Here is a 22885-nt window from a genome sequence, read left to right as displayed (position 1 = left end):
TTTTTGATTTTATTTTGAAAAACTAATGAACGAATGATATATGGATTGGTTTCAAACATTTCCTCATTTTTTTTCTTTTACAACAGAAAGAACCTCAAAAACAAAAGTGGCTGTAATTGTAAATATGTTTAAACCAATAAAAAAAACATTCAATAATTTATAAAGTGCAGGATTTTATTTATTAAAGCTTCATTGTGTAACTTGTTTTGATTCTTGTATTATTCTAAACACAATGTCCTTTTTGTCTCTGTCAAACGTCTGCACGGCCTTCGTCACCGCTCGATCCACGTCCACGTTTTCAGATTCGATAAAAGAAGAGTCCAGAAGAATTTGAGTTTTTAAATTCTGGAGAAATTTTGATTTAAGTTCGTTGAGTTCAGACGCCAGAGTTCTCATGGTCGTGGGCGGGACGTGGTTTTCTGAAAAAGAAAAGGAGAAATAATCACTAAAAGTTGTAATTAATTATTTTTTCTAATTTAGGATTTCATGTGTTTCTAATTACTACTTTATTTGGTGAAAAATGTGGTAAATATGTGTTGTAGTTTTACATCATTTAAGATACTATCATGAGTCCTGGTTTATTCTTGGTTTTTAGTCCTGGTTTAGTCTGGTTCAGTTCTGGTTTAGTCCTGGTTTAGTCTTCCTGGTTTAGTCCTGGTTTAGTCCTCCTGGTTTAGTCCTCCTGGTTTCGTCCTCCTGGTTTAGTCCTCCTGGTTTAGTCCTCCTGGTTTAGTCCTCCTGGTTTAGTCCTCCTGGTTTAGTTCTCCTGGTTTAGTCTCCTGGTTTAGTCCTCCTGGTTTAGTCCTCCTGGTTTAGTCCTCCTGGTTCAGTCCCGGTTCAGCCTCGGCTCAGTTCAAGTTCAGTCCTGGGATCGATCCTGTTTTAGTCCTCCTGGTTCAGTCCTGGTTCAGTCCTGGTTCAGTCCTGGGTCAGTCCTGGGTCAGTCCTCCTGGTTCAGTCCTGGTTCAGTAGTCCTGGGTCAGTCCTCCTGGTTCAGCCCTGGTTTTTAGTCCTCTTGGTTCAGTCCTGGTTCAGGCCGTATGTGGCACAAAACTCCAGCGTCTCGATCAATGTTTCTTCTGCTCAATAAATAAAAACCTGTGAAGTGATGACATATTTTTGACAGTAAAGTTGCATCTGTGAATTCGTGTTTGTACTGAAGGAAGCGTAATCGTACATTTTCATTTCTGGACTATGCAATTTCATTATATTTAGTTGTATATTTTTTCATGTAACGGCCATCTTTATTAACCCAAATTAACCCAAAGACATTTAATTAAACACAGATCTTCTAGACAAACCTCTGGCCGTCTTCATGGCTTCAGAGATGAGTTTTCTACAGGTCTGATCCGCTTGGTGCACCACACTGTTGGCACATTTTACTCTGTCAGCCTCCTGGAAAACACAAGGAGCAACCAGGGATATATTAGCCTGATTCATCAGCCGGTTTCACTTCATGGAAAAAGTCTAACCTCGCAGCATTGGGATTCGTTCGCTCGATGGTAGGGGGGTACCATAGACTGTGTAAGAAGTGGACTAAGCGAGTGTGACTTTACCTATCGCTCAAATGAGGCTCATGATGCTCACGGTGACAGGAGCGAACCTGGAGCCAGCCTCTATGTAATGAATAGGATTTTTTTTTGGCGGAAAAAATTGCGAAAAAAAAAAAAAATCAAGGTCATACAGAGCGGGTTATTGCGAACATTTTAAGACCAAAATGACGAGGCTCACAGCAGCAGATATAGAGAGAGAGACGATAAAATCCCATTGTAAGTCAATTGGAGCTAGAGTCAGAAGGAGCCGGAAAAGCCTCCTGGTGAACTCTCTGTTTGGCATGCGGCAGGTACTTTTTTTACTTAACCAATCGCTGCTATTTGGTCGTGATGTATGAAATGCCCCAAATCCTGTAGGAAGAAGGACAATAACGTCTTTCCCCTTGATAAAATTCACCAAACATTCTCTTTGTTCTGGCTTTAAATCCTCGATCTCGGGAATCATTGTCAACACAGAATGTCTGTCTTCGTCTACGTCCATCTCGACGTTTTGTTTACTGTTGTGCTGTTCCACAAAAGGGACACAGACAGACGACACGAGTTTGATGTCATGACTTCACAGCTCCTCACTGATTGGCCGGTGCGTGGTCTACAACTTCCGGGGTTTTTGCAAAACCATCTAGTGTATTCTGATTCCTGACCTAGTCACTTGAGAGAAATGAAATTGAGCGGAGGCAGTAGGTGGCACCAGCCTGGGTAAGGGTATATAACATTATGTCCTGATTCTAATTCATTTGTTTGTAATAAGAAAGAATTTCATAAATGAACACAAAACCTAAACAAAAAAGGTGTAAACTAAAGCCTTGAATTAGATCAGATTTTGAAATGTTTGCTCATGACACAGAAATTCAAATTTTCAAAATTCAAATTTTATTTGAATGAATCTGGTCTAACCTGCCTTTTGCTCTGTGTTGTCTTCAATGGGGCTCAGTGGGTTCTTCAGGGCAAATGAGATCAGATCCAACACCTCCTGTCTGAAAAGAAGTCATAGAAATTAAACTTTTTGCATAGCTTAATATAATTAATATAATGTAAACAATTACATATATATATATATACACATACATACATACATACATACATACATACATATATATATATATATATATATACACACACACACATACATATACATTATATTATATATATATATATATATATATATATATATATATATATATATATATATATATATATTATATATATATATATATATATATATATACACACACACATTAAACAGTTCTACTTTACATTTATTCAATTACAGGTGGTTTATAGCTGAAAAACACCTAGAGAAACAGGCATTCTGACTATGAGCGGGATATGGTTTGGTTTCCACACTGTGAAACATTCCAAACAAAGCAATAACATCTCCATGGAGAAAAGCCTCTGACGAAACCTCCACCAGAAAAGTAACACAATACACCTTTAAAGTGTAGTTATTACAGAGTAAAACCAAATATTCTCACAAGTCTTTGGTGTCGAGTCTGTTGTTCGTGTTGATTCTGATGCTGTTCGACTCCCAGGTGTTTCTCTGGGCGTTCGGAGGCTGCAGACGTCGCTCCATCTCCTCCATGACCTCCGAGGGAACAGGCTCCGCCCTCCTCTGGTTTCTACGGATACACGTGTCCAGGTCACAGTGAAGGAAGATCTGACAGAAGCCCAAAGAGTCTGAAAATAAACGTCATTTATCTACTTAAATAATTAATTAAAGACTAAGGCAAGTTCAGGAGATTTACAGGTGCACTGTGTAACTCTACTGGTGGAGGCTCCGTGAAATATTTTTGTCCATGGAGCTGTTATTGTTTTGTCTGAGATGTTTCACAGTGTGGCATTAAACATTTCTATCTTCGTGGAGACCAAACCAGACCGAGTTATAGGTCAGATCTGTGGAGAGGCGACCCCGCTCACAGTCAAAATGTTGTTTTTCTAAGTATTTTTTCAACTATAAAACCACATGTAATTGAATAAATGTAAAGTAGAACTGTTTAATGTCACACTTTGGAACATTCCAGGCACAGCAATGACATCTCCATAGAAACAAGCAGGTGACAGACCCCCAACTGAAAAGCTACACAGTGCACCTTTAACATCTGAGATAAGACTGAAATCAGAATTGTTAAATTAATCCAAGAATCTTGTACATTTCAGAACATGTTTGTAGAGGTCAAAACTAGGGATGTGCAAAAATATTGAAATATCGATATATCGTATCGCTGTATCGCAGGAGTGTCAAACTCATTTTGGTCCGGGGGCCGTATCCAACCTACTTTGATCCCAAAGGGGCCGGATCAGAAAACTCATGTCATATAAACCCCAAAAATAACAATAAGTTAAAATATTTGTGCAGAGAAACACAAATCTATTACAGAAATCTTTTTTAATTGATTAACTCTTTCTTTACAAAATATTATAATATTATGAACAACCTGAAACTTTAAGAAAAATGTAATTTCAACACAATGTTTTAACATTAACTTGTTTGCAAATAGGAATAAGTCCATTTTTCTTGGAAAATCCTGCACTCGGCTCCACTTTTCTCATTTTTGACATTTTTCTGATGAGGGTGTCACGGTCAACAGTCAAAAGGATCGTCCTTTAACCCAAACACAAAATGTTGTCCGTGTCTTCACTGTCATTGTCACTGTCAGCATTTTTGTGTTTGACCGTGTTTATTTGTTACACGACATAGCGTTATGGCACCTGTTACAGGAGGACGTCTGGAACAGTGAACAGATCAAGTGGTTGAGCGCGTTCATGCTCTGGCAGTAAAGAGCAACGTTTGTTACTTCAAACCAGGTCTTGATGGGATACATTTGGATTATTTTTCAATGGGGAAATAATATGCCACGATAAAGAAGGTTTAACGCGACAATACAGCTCTGGCAGTTTTGCGTCTCTCTATGGGAGTGAATGAAGCGAGAGGAGGACACGCCCCCCATGCTTCCAGGTGTGGCCCCGCCTTTACCAGTTACGCTGATCGCCAGACAATCCGGAACACCGGGAGGAGACTCAGCGCTGTGCTGCACAGCATCCGGCGTCAATGGGTTAAGAGCGTTTGGAAAGAGACAAGTCTTAATTTGTGCTGCTCTGGTGGGAGGGGCCACGTACAGAGACACTGGAGACGCTGCTGTGATAAGCACCTCAAAAAATTAACGATATTTTAATAGAAAATATCATTTTTCTACTAAAATATAGTAGAAAAACAGCCAACAGCCAGATTAAAGGTCTTGGAGGGCCGGATCTGGCCCCCGGGCCATATGTTTGACACCCCTGGTTTAGTGTGATCATACAGTATCGATATCGTGGGCTGCTGTATCGATATATCACCAAGAGTATTTTTTGGTTCATTTTACTAAATTATTTTGTTACAGCTGCAGTTTTGTTGTTTGTTCAGAGGAAGGAAACTCATTTATGTGACACATTTGACATTTTCACTCTTTTTGATGACTAAAATATTTGTGTTTCATATGAACTTTGCGCAAGAAGTGGTTTCACAAAAACTTTAGTATCACAGGCACAGCTCACTGTATCAAGGTGTGTAATGTATTGGCAACTTCAGCTCTTCTGGACAGGATGAAAATAATGTTTTTTAACCACCATTTTGACTACTCTAAAAAAGCTAAATGCAGGTCCATTGCTGCCGTGTTCAATAAAAAATGCAAACACTGATGTTCCAATGAAGAAATCCGCCTGTGTCATCTATTTGAGAAACTTTCACTGCGTCATACTCTCAGAATTGTTGCACATAAGTATATTGTGTATTTTTTTGTACATAGACACGTTGAATCAATTATTTGCATTTAAATAATCTTCTTTTCTCACGTTTCCTTGCGAGCTGGTGGACCTCGTATCTCATGCTGGGGTAGTAGAAGTTGTCGTCCAGGAGAAAAATCACTGGAGCAGGTTTGGGTGAAGGTTTGAGAAGATCCTGGATGCATTTTTCCCACGATCCTTTGTTTATAATGTTACAGACGTTGAGGAGATGTGTCTGGTCACTGCTCGGACTGTCCAGGAAGCGTTCAATACATTTTAACACGGCCTGACGATGCTGCTTCCACTCGGTGTGCTGGAGAAGGATTTACAACAAATTTAGTCCATGAAATGTTTATGAAATATTAAGAAACTTTTTAACAAGCCCTGACATCAATAATCAACAAGTTTGAGTACCTTTTTAGATACTTTAAATATTTTTCCGTCTCCACTGCTTCTTCTTTCACTTCATCCATAAATTTTCTCTTTGGTTTTCCTCTAGGCCTTCTGTCTCTTCTCTGTCCCTCCTCTGTACCACAGTCACTCTCCTTCCTCTGTGCTCTATCTTTTCTCCAAATCCAAATCTACTTTAGGGTCATTCCACACCAAATCTCCGAATGCCCCCAATCGACCATCTCAGATTTGACTGGAAAAACTGTAGGAGGTTCACACACTTTCCAATAGGAGAAGTCCCATATTTTAGCTCCAAACTCCTTATAGGTTTGTCATTCAAAAATATTTTGTCAACTCCCCCGACCTGTTTTGAGCAGTTTTCCAGAGCTACTTTCAGATTGTTGTATCTAAAAAACTATTTAAGGTCGGCCCTTCAAATTTTCAAGGGTTAAAATTTGTCAGATGTACTTGTAGAATCTGGACTTTTACACATGTGCTTTTGGTTTATTACAGATTTCTGGGGGCTTGAATTTGCTTGAAAATTCTACTCTTCAAATCTGAGGGCGTCTTTGAAGGACTGTAGAAAGTTCAGTTTCAAAGACAGAGGTTTGATATTAAACACACACCTTCCCACACATGCCACTGTGGACTTTATATTTTAAAAATGACTCTCTGTGATGAACGCTCTAGAACAGACATGTCAAACTCAGGCCCGGGGGCCAAATTTGGCCCACGAGATCATATCAAATCTGTATTAGAGCAGCTCGCTGGCTACAGATCGACTTTTGAGACATTATTTATTTAAAATGCTGTTATTATTTTATATTCTGCTTGTCCCGGATTCAGTGTTTAATTATTATTAAACATTTATTATTAAACATTTATTTTAATAAAAAAAGTTTTAACATTACATATCTTGAAAGAAGAGAAAACATGCAGATGTTGCTGAAAATTTTCAATAAATATTTAGTTTGGCCCACGACTTAGTCCCAATTTTTAATTTTGGCCTCTGTGAATTTGAGTATGACACTCCTGATCTAGAAGACATTAAGTGTTAAAAAATGGGAAAAAATTAATTTGGTGCCATCTTTACCGTGTTATACCAAAAAAATGACAGCACCCACCAACATAAAATGGACTGTTTTAGAAAGACAAGATGTCTGTTTTTAACATATCCAAAATGTGTGATGGTGTTCTGCTTTATTTTCTCAAAATTAATTTTTGAAAATGTGCATATTTTAGTTACAGCAATCTGAAAGTGGCTCCTTGGAAAACTCTGCTCAAAACATGTCAGGGGAGACTTGACAAAATATTTTTAAGGACGAAACTATAAGGAGTTGGGAGCTAAAATGTGGGACTTTTCTCATTTGAAAGTGTGTGAACTTCCTAGAATGTTTTCAGTCAAATGTGAGATGGTGGAGCGGGGCATTCGGAGATTTGGCGTGGACTGATCCACCTGTACAAGTTCAAATGATCTCCTATTCCTAACCTAAAAATGTGTCAAATTACCATAAATTAGCCATTAAACAGATTTTATAGGTAGCTGTCTGCAGTAATATTCTGTACATGTATTTCCTGTCACCTTATCCCCAGTCTCCTCCTCGTCCTCCGCTCCCCGGGAGACAAACGCCTCCTCCGGGATCAGCTCGTCGTAGCTCAGCGCCGCCGTCCTCCACCCGAGCCCCGCCGCGGCATCACGCAGCTCCCGGGCCAGACTGGACTTACCCACCGCCGGCAAACCGCACAGGACAACCAGGCAAACCCGCGAGTCAAGCCCCGAAGCCATGGAGCCACAGAAATGTGTTTAAAAATGAAAATAAGAACAGAATGAAGGAGCCGCCATGATTTAAACAAGAACCAGCACTTCCGTGTTATGATTCTGAGAGCTGAGCGTTCGACCAATCAGAGCGAGGAATGAGGTCACGTGTTAAATCGTCCAACAAAAAAAATACAAACACAAATATGATTTTTATTACTTATTTAATGTTTTTATTATTCATCATTTTATTATTATTTATTATTAAAACTTTAAGAAATGAATAGAGCTGAATAAAAATAATCAATTTCCAACTGTGGTAGTTTTAAGCTCTGTTACAGGATGTCGGATGGTAAAAACTTATCATCTCTCTCTCTCTTTGTGTTTAGTCAGACCCAAAACAACACAGTGACTAGAATGGTAAATGGTCAGATTTTTCTATAGCGCTTTACCACCTTCAAGGCACTCCAGAGCACTTCACAACAACGAACCACTCACTCACACATTCTGGGTTAAAGGTTGTATAGAGGATTTTCCAAGGAACGAGAAATCCAGCGACTGTTTGTCCTTTTTCAAATGTTGCGCATGCGTGAAACCACCCCCCCTCCCCTACAGCTCCCTACGTAGAAACGCCTCCTCCCGCCTCCTCTTTACGCCAGAAACAGGTTTGTTTACAGCCGGTGAGCTGCACATGACTTGTAAACAGCTAACTACAGTGTTGGTTAGACAAGGCGGAGAAGTGAGGAGCGGGGGGAGCGGGTGTGCGGACATTTCGTTCGCGGACGAGAAGTGAGGAGCAGGGAGAAGAGCGGAGCAGGGAGCGAGGAGAGGAGAGGAGAGAGGAGAGCAGAGAGGAGAGGTGCGCGGAGATTCCGTGCCCGGAGAAGTGAGGAGCAGGGGGAAGAGCGGAACGGGCAGCGGGGAGAGGAGCAGGAAAGGGAGCAGAGAAGGGTGCGCGGAAATTCCGTGCGAATGAACTAGCTACAACACGCAGCAGCAAGTGGACTCTTTCTTTGCCTTGAAAATTACGTTTTCAGACATAGGATATCGCATTCGTGTCCTGAAAAACGTTTGTCTCGCTCTTGGAAATAAAGTACGTTTTCATAATAAGCAGAAGTTTCCTGTCCAGGAGTAATTTGTGGACCAGTGTGTCAGTCTTTAGACCCTGCGTCTGCTTCAGTCGCGCCATCGCTGGAATGAATCTCCAAGAATCACCTTAGTTTGGCTTCGCTGCTTTTCCCCTTGTCTTCTTCTTTCAGCAATCTCAAAAACTGACTTTCTTTTGCGGCGAACTGCTCCTGTTTTCTTGTCTGCCATTGCAACAAACTTTGTGCAAACTGCGAGGAAGATATAGGTCCAAAAAGCCGCTAAGAACTGTTGCGTTGGTGGAGTAAACAGCGTCTGTGCGTCTGTGGACTGCGTGACAGGCGTACGTAAACCACGTAATGGCAGCGCGCAGGCAAGTCAGTTATACTAGACACGTAGGGAGTCACCTTATCGTGGTGGAGGGTTTTGAGTGCCCGAATGATCCCGGGAGCTATGTTGTCGGGGGCTTCATGCCCCTGGTAGGGTCACCCAAGGCAAACAGGTCCGGGGGGACGGGTCAGACGAAGAACGGTTCAGAAGCCCCTATGATGAGTGTACCAGCAAGGCCAGTTACGTCGCCCGGATTGGCGTCACCGGGGCCTCACCCTGGAGCCAGGGCTGGGGTGGGTGCTCGCCAGCGAGCGCCTGGTGGCCGAGCCTCCCCCCACGGGGCTCGGCCGGGCTCAGCCCGAAGGAGCGACGTGGGGCCGTCCTCATGTGGGCCCACCACCCGCGGGAGGATCCATACGGGGCCAGGTGCAGAGAGATCTGGGCAGCAGTCGACAGCGGGGGCCTCGGCGACCAGATCTCCGGACATGGAGACTAGCTCTGGGGACATGGAATGTCACCTCGCTGGGGGGGAAGGAGCCTGAGCTTGTGCGGGAGGTTGAACGTTACCGACTAGATATAGTCGGCCTCACCTCCACACACAGTTTGGGCTCTGGAACCCAACTCCTTGAGAGGGGCTGGACTCTCCATTTCTCTGGCGTTGGCCGCGGGGAGCGGCGGCGAGCTGGTGTGGGCCTGCTCATTGCCCCACAGCTCAGTCGCTGTGTGTGTTGGAGTTCACCCCGGTGAACGAGAGGGTCGCGTCCCTGCGCCTTCGGGTCGGGGACAGGTCTCTCACTGTGGTGTCGGCCTACGGGCCGAACAGCAGTGCAGAGTACCCGGCCTTCTTGGAGTCCTTGGGAGGGGTACTAGACAGTGCACCGACCGGGGACTCCGTTGTTCTCCTGGAGGACTTCAACGCCCACATGGGCAACGACAGTGACACTTGGAGAGGGGTGATTGGGAGGAACGGCCTCCCTGATCTGAACCCGAGCGGTGTTTTGTTATTGGACTTCTGTGCTAGTCACAGTTTGTCCATAACGAACACCATGTTCGAGCACAAGGGTGCCCATAAGTGCACGTGGCACCAGGACACCCTAGGTTGGAGGTCGATGATCGACTTTGTAGTCGTGTCATCTGACCTCCGGCCGCGTGTCTTGGACACTCGGGTGAAGAGAGGGGCTGAGCTGTCAACTGATCACCACCTGGTTGTGAGTTGGGTTCGCTGGCGGAGGAGGAAGCCGGAAAGACCTGGCAGGCCCAAGCGTGTAGTGAGGGTCTGTTGGGAACATCTGGCGGAGCCCTCTGTCAGAGGGACCTTCAACTCGCACCTCCGGGAGGACTTCTCCCGGATTCCGGGGGAGGCCGGAGATATGGAGTCCGAGTGGGCTTCATTCTCAGCCTCTATTGTCAATGCAGCTGCTCGGAGCTGTGGGCGTAAGGTCTGTGGTGCCTGTCGCGGCGGCAATCCCCGATCCCAGTGGTGGACACCGGAAGTAAGGGATGCTGTCAAGCTGAAGAAGGAGTCCTATCGGGCCTTGCTGGCTCGGGGGACTCCTGAGGCAGCTGACGGGTACCGACGGGCCAAGCGTGCTGCAGCCCGTGTGGTCGCGGATTCAAAAACTCGGAGCTGGGAGGAGTTCGGGGAGGCCATGGAGAAGGACTGTCGGACGGCCTCAAAGAGATTCTGGCAAACCGTCCGGCGCCTCAGGAGGGGAAAGCAGTTCTTCACCAACACTGTTTACAGTGCGGGGGGAGAGCTGCTGACCTCGACTGGGGACGTTGTCCGGCGGTGGAAGGAATACTTTGAGGATCTCCTCAATCCCACCGTCACGTCCTCCAAGGAGGAGGCCGAGGCTGGGGACTCGGAGGCGGACTCATCGATCACCCTGGCCGAAGTCACTGAGGTGGTTGGCAAGCTCCTTGGTGGCAAGGCTCCGGGGTTGGATTAGATCTGCCCTGAGTACCTGAAGTCTCTGGATGTTGTGGGGCTGTCTTGGCTGACACGCCTCTTCAACATCGCGTGGCGGTCGGGGACAGTACCTCTGGACTGGCAAACTGGGGTGGTGGTCCCTCTGTATAAGAAGGGGGACCGGAGGGTGTGTTCCAACTATAGGGGGATCACACTCCTCAGCCTTCCCGGTAAGGTCTATGCCAGGGTACTGGAGAGGAGAATTCGGCCGATAGTCGAACCTCGGATTCAGGAGGAGCAGTGTGGTTTTCGTCCTGGCCGTGGAATACTGGACCAGCTCTACACTCTCCATCGGGTGCTCGAGGGTTCATGGGAGTTTGCCCAACCAGTCCACATGTGTTTTTGTGGATCTGGAGAAGGCATTCGACCGTGTCCCTCGTGGTGTCCTGTGGGGGGTGCTCCGGGAGTATGGGGTTCAGGGGCCCTTTGCTAAGGGCTGTCCGGTCCCTGTATGACCGGAGCAGGAGCTGTGTTCGCACTGCCGGCAGTAAGTCAGACCTGTTCCCAGTGCATGTTGGACTCCGCCATTGCTGCCCTTTGTCACCGGTTCTGTTCATTGTGTTTATGGACAGAATTTCTAGGCGCAGTCAGGGGCCGGAGGGGGTCCGGTTTGGGGACCACAGGATTTCATCTCTGCTGTTTGTGGACGATGTTGTTCTGTTGGCTTCATCGAGCCAGGACCTGCAGTGTGCACTGGGGCGGTTTGCAGCCGAGTGTGAAGCGGCTGGGATGAAGATCAGCTCTTCCAAGTCCGAGGCCATGGTTCTCGACCGGAAAAAGGTGGCTTGCCCTCTCCGGGTGGGTGGAGAGTCTTTGCCTCAAGTGGAGGAGTTCATGTATCTCGGGGTCTTGTTCACGAGTGAGGGAAGGACGGAACGTGAGATTGACAGGCGGATCGGTGCAGCTTCGGCAGTGATGCGGTCGCTGTATCGGACCGTTGTGGTGAAGAGGGAGCTGAGTCGAAAGGCGAAGCTCTCGATTTACCGGTCAGTCTTCGTTCCTACTCTCACCTCTGGTCATGAGCTCTGGGTAGTGACCGAAAGGACGAGATCGCGGATACAAGCGCTCGAAATGAGTTTCCTCCGCAGGGTGGCTGGGCGTCTCCCTTAGAGACAGGGTGAGGAGCTCAGTCACACGGGAGGAGCTCGGAGTAGAGCCGCTGCTCCTCCACGTCGAGAGGAGCCAGTTGAGGTGGCTCGGGCATCTGTTCCGGATGCCTGCTGGGCGCCTCCCTCAGGAGGTGTTCCGGGCATGTCCCACCGGGAGGAGGCCACGGCGAAGACCCAGGACACGCTGGAGGGACTATGTCTCTCGGCTGGCCTGGGAACGCCTCGGGGTCCCCCTGGAGGAGCTGGAGGACATGTCTGGGGTGAAGGAAGTCTGGGAGTCCCTGCTTAGGCTGCTGCCCCCGCGACCCGGCCCCGGATAAGCAGAAGAAAATGGATGGATGGATGGACGTAGGGAGTTTGATTGACAGCCTATCAGCTAACAGATAACGAGGCAGTGTCGTTATCTATTGGCAAATGTTTAGCCCCACCACGTCCAGAGTTGATGAATTTTTATTCTCTTTTTTTTGGTCATCATAATTACAAGGCTACTGCACCTCTATAATGCTATCATTGACAATTTGAAACAAAAAAAAAATCCTCCATACAACCTTTAAGTGTCTTGCCCAGCAACACAACACAGCATTCGTCTGTGGAAGCTGGATTCACACCAGCCAACCAATGGATCTGACAACTCAACCAATGATGTTTTTTATGTCAAGAGAGGGATTCGAGCCGCCAACCTTCAGATCAGTGGACAAACGCTGATTGTCATTTTGGAAGAAAATTATTTTTAAAAAAGCCCAAAATACAAATATTATACAATTTTTTTACTGATAGTAAATATAGTATAAATATTATAAATGCTTCTAGAATTTACTGTAAATGAATACAACACAACACAATCAATTCCACAAAAAATATATTTATTAACAAAATAGTATGCCCAAAATTTCACATTTTCCAGGCCAGTCAGTAAATATTTTCTGACTGAAAAGGAACCAGAATATAAAACCATACATTTAAGATGTATAAAGGTATTAAAAACAAAGATATTGATATACAAGACCCACAATAAGCACATAGATAAATAGGAATAGAACAATTATTAACACTAATAAGATAATACTATAATACTATACAATGATTTCCTGTCATGTGCAGGATGCGAGCAAAGGACTCATACTGACTAAAGCTGGTTAGTCACAGGAATACAGAGAAAAAACAGAGAAGCCTGCAGAAAAATCATGCCTCTTCAAACCTGTAAGGAGTTGGACTTGTTACTAGTCCAAACAAAATCTAAGAGTAAGAATGAATGTCTTCAAAGGTTTTATCACAGTCTGTGAAAAACCATTTCCATTGTTATGTCTGGTAGTGTCTGCTGTTCCACTGGCAGACACAAGATTGTGCTTTATGTTTTTAGTGCACTATGGGCTGCTGGACCTAACAAATACAATTTAAGGCTTTGTAAAACCAAAATCTGAAGAAAAGCACAATATCATAGAGGAGATCAGAATGAGCGGAAAAGCTCCGTGGCCCATATCAAACTTTGTGGTTTGGAGGTGCATCTTGGGATTGTGACGACAACTCCAGGAGCACTAGAGCTGACAGTTACACACACCAGGAATCTGTTTCTCACAGACAAAGTGCTTTTTCTCACTGCAATCTCTGTCATTCCACAGTTTATCAAAAGAAATTTCTCCACAGTCTTCTTCTCCCCAGTTATCTGGCTGATTGGGTCTCCAGTGCCTACAGACAGATTAATAATTTTTAGTTATAAGGTTTGATGACCTGTTGAACTGCTGCTGTCTAAGTTAAGGTCTTACGTACGTGGTGTTTACTGCTTCTCCATTCACCCATTTCCACACGCCCTCTGTTTCTCTGTCTGTCAGACCGATCCACACATTCTGAAAAGTCAACTTACTCACAAAAGCCTAAACACAAAAACACATTATAAACCTTATGAGTGACAGTTCCCCTGTAGCATGTTTGGATGGTGTTTTGGATGGTGCAGTGTCAGTGGACTCACCTGCTCCTCTGGGCTGGAGATGATCACCAGACTGGCCCTGAGCTCCTCACAGTGCTGTCTGCTGTCCGTCCAGTTCTTTGCAATTTGTGAAACCAGATATATACTGTTTCCAAATCTGACCCATGTTTTAGGGCAACTTATGGTCTCTATCAAAAGACAAAAAAAAAACAAAAAACTTTATGTTTTCATATCATTGTCTTCAAGATATTTTTAAAAGTAAATCCATGACACTTACCGTCACCCTGGCCCTAACCTTAACCATAACCTTACAACTCAAACCGGTGGGGACATGTCACAACCAATATTTGCCATTTTATTTTAATAAACAAAAATATACATTTCCACCAATATTTTTCCAAACTCAATAGTATTAATTGAACATGTTTTAGTTCACTTTTTTTTTATTAGACATTCTGAGATGTATTCAGTGATATGATGACAGGGTTACACCTGCCGTTATTTCATTGGCTGCAACAAAGTGATGTCATTATTGGAGCCTGGAGCCTAAAAGGGAAGCGGCAGGACAGGGCCGCACCTGAAGATGGTGGCTTGAGCAGACGAGAGTGAAGACGCTGCAACAAACTTTCAAAAACTCTTCAAAAGGAACTTACTTGGCTTCATCTTCAATTAAACTTGTCTTAAAATGAGTCACTGTGGAAAAAGAGCAACTATCACCACAAGTGCACCTCCCAAACAGAGCTCTACTCGTGCGCTGTGAGACCCCGAAGTAAGTAAGTCCCCATTTATATAGCGCTTTTCACAGACATTTTGTCACAAAGATGCTTTACAGAGCATTACATTCAGCATATATTATTCATTCACTCTATACCTGGTGATGGTAAGCTACTGTTGTAGCCACAGCTGCCCTGGGGCAGACTGAAAGAGGCACAGCTGCACACACACACGCACACACACACACACACACACACACACACGCACACGCACACACACGCACACACGCACACACACACACACACGCACACACGCACACACACACACACACACACACACACACACACACACACCACCTTCATACTGGGCAATGTGGATGAAGTGTCTAGCCACTAGCACCAGTGCCCTGGACAGGTTCATTGATTGATTGTATTTAATTGACCTTGACTATTAACTGTTTTTGGAGACCTATGGCCGGAGGAAACCCATCCAGACACGGGGAGAAACATGCAAACTCCACACAGAAAGGCCCGGGCGACCTGGGGATCGAACCTTCTTGCTGTGAGGCATGAGTGCTAGCCACTCAGCCACTGTGCCGCCACTACTGACAATATTCAACAGAAAAATGTAGGGACATGACCTCACAAATATCTCATCACCAACAAGCAAAGACAAATCTGCTACAAACTTCTACTGTTCTCCACTAAACAATCATCTTAGGGCAATGGACACAAAGTGAAAAATGAAACCACCTCTCACTTATTTTGGACCTGCCCAGACTCTGTGTGTTTTTGGAAAGAATTCATTATATTAAATTGAATTATCCCATTTTACCCTTTCTTATAAAGATGTGCTGTTTGGTTTTTGCGATGTGCAAAACTGATAATGTCCCCACCAAAGCTGAGACCAAACCTGTGCTCTTGCATGTGAACATGGAGCTGTGGAACATAGAGCTGACCCTAAAATATTTTAGTAGAAAATCAGCCGAGGGCCACATTAAAGGTCTTGGAGGCCCCCCGGGCCTTATGTTTGACACCTGTGATGTAGGACATAACACAGACAGGTTTTAGAAGGAGCAATAGTTTATAATAGCACCTTTTCTCAGCCCTGGGGTCAATGTGAAACCAAACTTTCCACCGCAGCCTGTTACAAAAACTACTTCCTGCTTTACCGCAACGCTTCAGAGTGCACTTCAAATGCATTGTTCGTTTTTAAAATGTGATAGGTCTAAGTGGAGGTAACCTGCTCTATGAAATTCAAGTCAGTAACTATAATAATACATTTTATTCATAAGAGCCTTTCAAAACATCCTGGACTCTGTACAGAATAGGGAGAAATAATAAAAATCAATAAAGAAAGTCCACCTTAACCCTTTAGTCTCCAGGACTCACCCATGATGCGCCTGAGGTCTGCATGTCTCTCCTTCAGGTCCTGGAGCTCTTTTCTCAGCTTATTCCGATCTCCATCTAAAGTTTGAATGTTTTCCTCCAGCAGGTTTATCTGTGCACTCAGGTTGTAGTTAGATGTTTTCATGTCGATGTTCCTCTCCTGCAGCTCGTCCCTCTCACTGGTCAGATTGGTGATCCACATCTTCATCTGACTGGTTTTCGTGTTCTCTCCGATCTTGGCTTAAAGACAAAGACATGTGTCATTTGGGTTTGTGTGCAGGACAAAGTGAAATCTGAAACATACTCAACACGATGAAGACGAGCGCAGCCAGCAGCAGAGCAGAGAGCAGAACTATGACCACTGTCCACACAACTCCTCTGTGAGCGCGGGGCTCGTCCTCTGACGGCGCCGTGGACAATTTCCTGTCAGACGTGGAACTGTGCACTGGTTCTGTCACTGTGCATGGTTCTGTTGATATAATAACAAATCATAATCTTAATATATTAACAAATCTTGTAGCCTAGTTTTCCACAGTTTGACAATTTTGGTGAAGTTTATTACTTGATTTTCTGTTTGGACATGAGCAGCAGCTGTGACGTACACAGAGGTAATTTCATAACTGTTACATGATACACTACCGGTCAAAAGTTTTAGAACACCCTAATTATTCCAGTTATTTATTGCAATTCAAGTTGTGCAAGTCCAATGAGTCACTTGAAATGGTACAAAGGTTAAAACTGAACAGATAGAAATTTAAAACAAAAAGATAAAAGATACAAAACACAAGTCCAAGCTCTGCCAAAACCACCTCAGGAAAAAAGAACAAGATGGTTAAACTTGAAAACCTGGAGTGTCCAGCAGCAGCACAGTGTCCAGACTTAAACCCCTTAAATCGAGTTGGTTTGGGATGAACTGGACAGAAAAGTGAAGCAACCGACAAGTGCCACACATTTATGGAAACTTCTGCGACAGACTTGGGAAGAACTTTCTGAACAATATTTGATTTGTGTTGTAAAAAGAACGATCCACGAGTGTGTTCAGCTGTTAGATCTGCCAAAGGTCGACACTTTCATCAGTCAAAAGTTTTTAATATGTTTTGGTCAACAGTAAAAAGTAAAAAACTGGAAATAGTGTGGTGTTCTAAAACTTTTGACCAATAGTGTATTTGACAAAGAAAATGTAATTAATGTTTAAACTGTAAGGAAACTGAGCACACTTTTTGATGTCAGAGGAATTCCCTTTTAGACTGCAGCTCTACTTCTGGTCATTTTCTTTTCAGAGTGTCTATTTGCACATTGGGTGTTAATTCAATGGACACGATTCTTCTATTTACACCCATCTCAAGAAAAAAGGGAATGGTGACGTGTCTGCTCACGTCGTTTCCTTTGAAAAGTGCGGGAAGCTGGATTTGAGAATCCAAAGAAATAAAATTCAAACCGAAGATAAGGTAAAAGGTAAAAGGTAAAAGATAAGTCAGTGTTGCTACAAAATATATTTGCAATGCCTGTCCGACCATTACTATTTGAGTAATTAAGTTGAAAGTATCACAGTATCATGGGCAGTTTATTTAGCTTGTGCGATGTATAGCTAGTGGTTATGCTAGTTGATCAGAACTAAAACCAGTTCTAAACCAGGACTAAACTAGTTTTAAACCAGGACTAAACCATTAGGTGCAGACTGCGATTGATTGATTGATGATTCCACATCATTTTGATTATAAAACATCAAATATTACTGATTTTCACTGGGCTGGTGCCTTTATGTTTGTACTGTCAGTGAGGTTTTTTTTGTTTTGTTTTTCCTGGGTGTAAATAGCATTTTTGTCTAGGAACACCCGGGTGCCTTTTTATGTGCCACGCTAAATACACCCGGGTGTAAACAGCAACAATGTCTATTTGCCCTGTGTGTGAATAACAATAATCATCTGCCTTTTCTTTTTCTTATCTTCACAAACGTCCATTTAACTGTAAAACCTTTATAAACATGTAACACAGGTACTATCTCACTAAACCAAGTCAGAATAAGAACTACATGAAAACCTGTCATCTGCACTGGACCGACATAGAAGACTGAAATAAACAATTCTTACCTGACGGAGCGGTCACACACTTTTTTAAGTCCACATTAGAGTTTTCATAAATATCTTCATCTAGATCAGCCCATTCTGCCGCTTCCTCCACATTCATATAAACCTGCTCAGTTTCCATCACAGACTCAGAACCTGGTCCTGTTCAACTCTGGTGCTTTTACACTAATGTTACTGATGGTGTCAGGCCCCTGATGCAGGAAACCACATCTGTAGTGTGTGTCCTCTCATGCTGATTTGAAGGCTTTCAGTTTCAACTTATTTCTTCAATATGATTTTGGTAGAAATATATTTTTAACTCTATTTTGTTTTGTTTTTTTTTAGATAAATTGTGTATAGAGCTCCTGCACCATGAGACTAAACCTGGGTAGTCTCATGGGTAATGAATGGCACCATGTTGTTTTTAGAGTTTATTTTACAAGGCAAGGCAAGTTTATTTGTACAGCACAGTTCAATTCATAAACAAAGTAATTCAGAGTGCTTTACAGAATAAGAAATATCACAAAACAATCAAATAAAAAATAATCATCATAGAATTAAAAAGAGAGAGACATTAAATAAGAGAGAAGAGTGCGGAATGAAAAATGAAAACCTTTCAGTCAAACGCAGCTGAACAGAAGTGTTTTGAGTCTGAATTTAAAAAGTGTCAAAGTGGAGTCTGTCTCACATTTTCAGACTGTTCCAGGTTTTAGCTGCGTGAACCTGAAACTCTGACTCTCCGTGTTTAGTCCTGACTCTGGGCACCAGCAGAAGACTGGTCCCTTAGGTCCTCACAGTGCAGATGGTTCATGTGGCACTAACATGTCACAGATGGACTTTGGTGCCCAGGCTGGCGTCACCTAGTGCTCAATTTCATTTCTCTCCAGAGACTAGGTCAGGAATCAGGATACACAAGATGGTTTGCAAGAACCCCGGAAGTTGTAGAGCGTGCATCGAAAAATCAGTGAAGAGCTGTGAAACCATGACATCAAACTTGTCAGTGTCCCTTTTGTGCAACAGCACAACAGTAAACAAAGCGTCGAGATGGATGTAGATGAACACAGACATTCTGTGTTGGCAACGATTCCCGAGATCGAGGATTTAAACCCGGAACAAAGAGAATGTTTGGTGAATTTTATCAAGGGGAAAGATGTTATTGTCCTTCTTCCTCCGAGATTTGGGAAAAGCTTAATATACCAGTTAACTCCGTTAGCGGCACATTACATACGTCACGACCAAATATAACTTAATAATTACCTTGTGTGTTGGAATGGTGGAATGTTGAATAAAAAGATAAACTGTTTGAAAAAAATTTACAATCAGATATCAAAATCAGAATGGCAGCATGTAACAGAATGAATGTGGGTGCTCTGTTTACAGACACCAGAAGGGCTTTTAGGGTTAGGAGTTTTTCTGCAGAATAAGACTAGATATTTTGTTGTATGTGTAAGAAATTATAAGCACTTCTAAAATTGCAGTGTTTGCGATTTGCCAATTTTTCCTATTCATTTCATGACTATGACTCAGTTCCCTAGGTTCAGTCTTTATTAAGAACACATAATATCTGTTTCATAGTTTAAAAAAAAAGTAAGAATAAAAAATAGTAAGAATAAAAAAATTAAACATCCAGTGCATGTTATAATGTTTACAGACAAGACCGCCAATGTCTCCACAGCTCAGAGGTGAAAGTGACAGCTCCTCACAGGACGCACTAGAGCTTCAGTGACTTGAGTGCTCAAATTCAAGGCTCTACACATAAATGAATAAATACAAACATCCTTGGCAGAACTTCGGCACTTGCAGTAATATTCTCAAAGAGTTGTTATAAACCACTGTGAAACTCTGACACAACTACAAGAAAAAGAGTTTGCAAAGATGCGCAGTAAACAAGGGCAAAAGCATTTAAAAAGTGCAATTTTGACATCACTGGAGCACATGGAGAACTCACGGACGAGCATATTGGCCTGTACAGCTCACACTGCTACAGTAAATGGTTATAGAGATAATCACCAGCAAAACATCTAGTTTTACATTCATTCAGATGCACAGACAGCTCATCAACATAGATATTAAACAAACTGTGACTGTGATTGTGCAGCTCTACTTTTCATGAAACAAAGCAATAATGTGTGTAATGTCTATGTAATCTCTCAGTTGTCCAGATGGAATTCTTCCTCAAGTTTTGGACTAAAATCATAGACTTTAAGAACATAGCTGTCCCCCACAAAGACCAGAGCAGTCACCAGAATCGTCAGAATCAGAATGTCCAGTTGTCCATGTTTGCACACATCAGAAATCAGTTTCTCACAGATAAAGTGTCTGTTATTACTGCATTTTACGTCATTCCACATTTTAACATTCTTAGAAATCAGTACACAGTCTTCTTCTCTCCAGTTATCTGGCTGATAGGGTCCCCAGTACCTACACAGATAAACTGAAACTAATTTCTAAAGCATTTTTAAATAATTATCAACATCTCAATGAGTCGGCCATAAGGTTTAATGACCTGTTGAACTGCTGTGAGCTGTATAAGTTAAGGTCTTACGTACGTGGTGTTTACTGCTTCTCCGTTCACCCATTTCCACACGCCCTCTGTTTCTCTGTCTGTCAGACCGATCCACACACTCTGAGGAGTCAACTCACTCACAAAAGTCTAAACACAAAAACACATTATAAACCTTATGAGTGACAGTTCCCCTGTAGCATGTTTGGATGGTGTGTTTTGGATGGTGCAGTGTCAGTGGACTCACCTGCTCCTCTGGGCTGGAGATGATCACCAGACTGGCCCCGAGCTTCTCACACTCCTCTTTGCTGTCCATCCAGTTCTTTCCCATTTGTGAAACCAGATATATGCTGTTTCCAAATCTGACACATTTTTCATGGCTCCTTTTAATCTCTATCAAAAGACAAAAAACTGAAGTCCATCATTTGTAACAAAGACCAGGACCAACTCCCTGTTCATGGCTAGAGCATTGTCAGAAAGAGTTTTATATAAACAGCACAGGTGTGTTTCTCACTGCACTGAAGCAGCTCAAACCACACTTTCCACCACAGCCTGGGCCAAACACTGCTGTGGCTGAGCAGCAGGAACCCCTGCTCAGAGGTCCACCACAAACACTTCAAATCTATTTTGTTCAACTTATTTTTATCAGGTGCTAGATATAGACTATTTTGGGATTCTTATTAGGACATAGATGTCTGGGTGTAGGTGTATGTACCTGTGGTCAGAGCTTCATGTTGAATGACAATAAAGAAAATCCTTCCATTTAATGGATGGATATTTAGTCTCCAGGACTCACCCATGATGCACCTGAGGTATGCGTGTCTCTTCTTCAGCTCGTCCCTCTCACTGGTCAGATTGGTGATCCACGTCTTCATCTGACTGGTTTTCGTGTTTCGGAGGGTGGTACACGTAGACCAGAGTGCACCTGGGTGGGCCTATGGTTTTTTGCCAGTCACGAGGAGAGGCAGCAGGAGTCGCCTTAAACATGTATTCCTTGTTGCTTGCCAAAAAACTGGAAAATAAATCTTGGAAAATCATCTCTAGTCATGGACATTGATTTGTAAAACCACATACCCATGGTGCCCAAAGGTAATTATTTGAGTTATGTTTAGTTCTGAGTTTGCCCACGCTTTTGTTTGTTACTTTTATTTGACAAATAGTCACTACACTCTGCTCAAAACATGTCAGGGGAGACTTGACAAAATATTTTTAAGGACGAAACTATAAGGAGTTGGGAGCTAAAATGTGGGACTTTTCTCATTTGAAAGTGTGTGAACTTCCTAGAATGTTTTCAGTCAAATGTGAGATGGTGGAGCGGGGCATTCGGAGATTTGGCGTGGACTGATCCACCTGTACAAGTTCAAATGATCTCCTATTCCTAACCTAAAAATGTGTCAAATTACCATAAATTAGCCATTAAACAGATTTTATAGGTAGCTGTTTGCAGTAATATTCTGTACATGTATTTCCTGTCACCTTATCCCCAGTCTCCTCCTCGTCCTCCGCTCCCCGGGAGACAAACGCCTCCTCCGGGATCAGCTCGTCGTAGCTCAGCGCCGCCGTCCTCCACCCGAGCCCCGCCGCGGCCTCACGCAGCTCCCGGGCCAGACTGGACTTACCCACCGCCGGCAAACCGCACAGGACAACCAGGCAAACCCGCGAGTCAAGCCCCGAAGCCATGGAGCCACAGAAATGTGTTTAAAAATGAAAATAAGAACAGAATGAAGGAGCCGCCATGAGGTAAACAAGAACCAGCACTTCCGTGTTATGATTCTGAGAGCTGAGCGTTCGACCAATCAAAGCGAGGAGTGAGGTCACGTGTTAAATCGTCCAACAAAAAAATACAAACACAAATATGATTTTTATTACTTATTTAATGTTTCATCATTTTATTATTATTTATTATTATAACTTTAAGAAATGAATAGAGCTGAATAAAAATAATCAATTTCCAACTGTGGTAGTTTTAAGCTCTGTTACAGGATGTCGGATGGTAAAAACTTATCATCTCTCTCTCTCTTTGTGTTCAGTCAGACCCAAAACAACACAGTGACTAGAATGGTAAATGGTCAGATTTTTCTATAGCGCTTTACCACCTTCAAGGCACTCCAGAGCACTTCACAACAACGAACCACTCACTCACACATTCTGGGTTAAGTGTCTTGCCCAACAACACAACACAGCATTCGTCTGTGGAAGCTGGAATCACACCAGCCAACCAGTGGATCTGACAACTCAACCAATGATGTTTTTTATGTCAAGAGAGGGATTCGAGCCGCCAACCTTCAGATCAGTGGACAAACGCTGATTGTCATTTTGGAGGAAAATTATTTTTTTT

The 22885-nt window shown here is 43.3% G+C and overlaps 3 protein-coding genes across 4 annotated transcripts; all 3 read right to left on the bottom strand.

Moving 5' to 3' along the window:
- Positions 1-189: 189 nt before the first annotated feature.
- LOC110165471 (L-seryl-tRNA(Sec) kinase) lies at positions 190-7587 on the bottom strand. Its single transcript, XM_055150408.1, has 6 exons — positions 7285-7587; positions 5382-5625; positions 3026-3227; positions 2452-2527; positions 1302-1395; positions 190-419 (listed from the first exon to the last, which is right to left on the bottom strand). The coding sequence occupies exons 1-6, from the start codon at positions 7486-7488 to the stop codon at positions 190-192; spliced, it is 1050 nt and encodes a 349-aa protein (XP_055006383.1). The 5' UTR covers positions 7489-7587.
- Positions 7588-12948: 5361 nt separating this feature from the next.
- On the bottom strand, positions 12949-18188 carry LOC129407866 (asialoglycoprotein receptor 2-like). Its single transcript, XM_055150280.1, has 6 exons — positions 18069-18188; positions 16283-16447; positions 15982-16218; positions 13919-14064; positions 13720-13823; positions 12949-13638 (listed from the first exon to the last, which is right to left on the bottom strand). The coding sequence occupies exons 1-6, from the start codon at positions 18184-18186 to the stop codon at positions 13488-13490; spliced, it is 921 nt and encodes a 306-aa protein (XP_055006255.1). The 5' UTR covers positions 18187-18188; the 3' UTR covers positions 12949-13487.
- Positions 18189-19571: 1383 nt separating this feature from the next.
- LOC129407868 (lectin BRA-3-like) lies at positions 19572-22319 on the bottom strand. 2 transcript variants are annotated; one of them, XM_055150282.1, is made up of 5 exons: positions 22024-22319; positions 21344-21559; positions 20795-20940; positions 20594-20697; positions 19572-20465 (listed from the first exon to the last, which is right to left on the bottom strand). In XM_055150282.1, exons 2-5 carry the CDS (start codon positions 21420-21422, stop codon positions 20195-20197), a joined length of 600 nt encoding a protein of 199 aa, XP_055006257.1. In that variant the 5' UTR covers positions 21423-21559; positions 22024-22319; the 3' UTR covers positions 19572-20194. The 2 variants fall into 2 exon arrangements, with proteins under 2 accessions (XP_055006257.1, XP_055006258.1); XM_055150283.1 differs by lacking the exon at positions 22024-22319 and having other exon boundaries at positions 21344-22017.
- Positions 22320-22885: the final 566 nt, after the last annotated feature.

This window comes from Boleophthalmus pectinirostris, unplaced genomic scaffold (genome assembly GCF_026225935.1).
Source record: "Boleophthalmus pectinirostris isolate CB_2022bp ecotype Guang Dong unplaced genomic scaffold, ASM2622593v1 HiC_scaffold_14, whole genome shotgun sequence".
Taxonomy (NCBI): Eukaryota; Metazoa; Chordata; class Actinopteri; order Gobiiformes; family Gobiidae; genus Boleophthalmus; species Boleophthalmus pectinirostris.
The sequence above is the reverse complement of the archived record's forward strand: the minus strand, read 5'-3'. Positions and strand labels throughout refer to the sequence as shown.